Here is a 2,507-nt window from a genome sequence, read left to right on the forward strand (position 1 = left end):
GGGGGGGGGGGGTCTACCATTGATGGTTCCAAGTACCCACTTGTAGGGCTTACCCCACACGTCGGCCCCGACCCCATCAATCATTTTACCCCAGGCCGCTCTCTTGGCCTGGATAATTAAAGTTTTTAGATCTCGACGCAGCGCCTTATACGCTGCCTGTCTGGTCATAATTGTCATCATCCGTCCGGTCGCTCTGGCCCTCTGAGTTCTTCTTCGGGCAGCTACTACCGTCTTCCTCGCCACCGCAATCTCCTGATTCCACCACCAGACAGGATGTCTGAATGTAGTGGTTGGGTGGGGATCTACGGAGGCCGCCTCCACTAGTTCTTCTATGTGTTCCACATAGGCGTCAATGTCCTCCCTTGTGGCAACGATCATGGGATTGGCATATTCTGCCGCCTGCAGGTAAGTCTTCTTAAATTTCTTCGTGTCAACCCTCTTGTCTGCCCGGTAGTCGGCTTTGTCTCTCCTTACAGTTGTTGATCCGAACTCATGGATCCGATAAAAGTGGTCCGAGGCCGAGTCAACGTCCAGGATTCTGCTGCCAGCCCATCGAGCCAAGGTGAGCTTGCCACTTAGTGCAATGTCGATCAGCGAGTATCTTCCATTTCTCTCGAAAGAGTACTCCCCCTCGCTGATCAACGGGACAAGCCCACAGCTACCGGCCATCTCTATGGTCGCAACTCCCCTTTTATCACCCTTGTTCGATCCCCACGCCGGGGACTTAGCGTTAAAATCCCCCATCACAAGGGTCCGGTCGAGCTCGCACTCCGTTAGGAGCTCCTGGAGCTCCTCTAGCCTCTCCTCGAATTCCTTGAAGGGGATGTTAGGGGAGTAGTAGCAGCTCACCACGATAGAATCGTCTAGCTCCACTGCCACCGCTCCCTCCCTGTATCCCACCGAACTGATCTTCATGTTTGCCCTAATCCCTCGGTCTGTGACCCACATCGCAGCCTTGCCGGTAGAGTCCGAATACCAGTGGGGGAGGATCTTCCAGGGCTCCGAAATCACGACCATGTCGACCCCTAGCTCCACTGCCGTCTGTGTCATTAGTTCCTGCGCCATCCGGCAGCCGTTTAGGTTTATTTGGAGTACCCTCCATAGTCGTGTGCATCCAGGGGGATGAACCGTCCTGTCGCCTTTGTGGCCTAGTCCCCCTCTCCTGTTCATGCGTCCTTTGGTCCTCTTGCGAATTTTGTTCGGGCCCTTAGGATCCATTAGAGATATTAGAGATAATGGTGCCTGTTTTGCTTCCTTCTCTCTCTTCCGGGGGCCCGGGGGCAACTGTTACCACCTCCGAACCCGATCGGGTTTGTCCAGCAACCATCTCCACCTCCATGATTCCTCCACCCTTCCCAGCCCGTCGTCTTCGCGGGGCTCGGGCAGTACCATGGTCTGGGGGCGTAACCATCGACGTGGACGGCGCCAAAGAGGTCATTTGGCCCGGGAGTTTCGTCGCGGGCACTGCGATAGGTGGCAAAGGTTGTCCCCGCCTCCACCACTCTCCGCTTTGAAGGTCGCCTTGCGGCCCTCCTTATTGTCCGATGTCTTCCGCTGCTTCGCTGTTCTGGCCTCCTCCAGCGCCTTTCTGTACGCTGGACATCTCGGTCCGCCATCTCTGTGTCCGGGGACTTGGCACACGACGCATTTTTCGTCGTCCTTGCAGTTAATTGCGTGGTGGCCATCCTCGCCGCACCTTCTGCACGTTTTTGACCTATCCGGCCCGTCGCAGTCCCTGGCCAAGTGTCCGTGGCCCCTGCATGTGAAACATTGTGCCACTTCCACCCTCTCTCTAACGCGACACTCCGCCCAGCCGACCCTTATCCTATTTTCAGCCAGCAGTCGACTAGCCAAAACTGACGACGTTACTACGGTCGCATTCATCCTGCCACCGTAGGCAGGCCTTAGGGCCCTAACTTGTACTGCGCCCTCTTCAACTTCCGGGTACTCGCGGGAAATCGCCGCCGTAATTTCCTTTGCCGTAGTGTCCATTGCCAGATCCTTCAGGTGAAGAGTTTTCAGGTCATGGCGCTTGATTTGGACCACTGCCTTGGCCCCGCTGACTCTTTTATTGACCAGGTCTCTTATGGCTACCGCTCTCCCCGGCGCTGGCTTGACCGATATCGCTAGGTCACCCCTCTCTGTCAACCTGACCCCGGTCACCCCTATCCCCTCTTTTTCTACGTCAATATTATTTTTAAGAGCCCGTAGCATTTGTGCGTACGTTTGTCCCTCACACCGAACGACAATAGTTTCGTCCCGCCCCAGGGCCTCCCTCGTCCTACGATCCCTGCCTCCGGTTTTTCCTATCTTCGGAGACCATACCGTCGCCTCAATGCCCGTTCCCTGTAAAAGCGCTGCTAGCATCCTACAAAGGTCACTTGTCGCTACCCCTGGATGTGCTGGTATGTTTACCGCCTTCCTTCCGGTCGCTACAAGGAGATCCCTTAGCGATTTAGCCCCCTTATAGGTGTTCTCGAAGTCGCATGGGGAATCCCGGGCCCGCC

The 2,507-nt window shown here is 56.0% G+C and overlaps 1 protein-coding gene across 1 annotated transcript; it reads right to left on the bottom strand.

The window, feature by feature from the left end:
- Positions 1-17: 17 nt before the first annotated feature.
- On the bottom strand, positions 18-1,438 carry LOC144477734 (uncharacterized; the record flags this gene model as incomplete). Its single annotated transcript, XM_078195469.1, has 2 exons — positions 1,292-1,438; positions 18-1,206 (listed from the first exon to the last, which is right to left on the bottom strand). Coding segments are annotated over exons 1-2 (1,336 nt in total), but the record flags the coding sequence as incomplete, so codon positions are not given.
- Positions 1,439-2,507: the final 1,069 nt, after the last annotated feature.

Source organism: Augochlora pura, unplaced genomic scaffold (genome assembly GCF_028453695.1).
Source record: "Augochlora pura isolate Apur16 unplaced genomic scaffold, APUR_v2.2.1 APUR_unplaced_3192, whole genome shotgun sequence".
In the NCBI taxonomy this organism is placed as follows: domain Eukaryota; kingdom Metazoa; phylum Arthropoda; class Insecta; order Hymenoptera; family Halictidae; genus Augochlora; species Augochlora pura.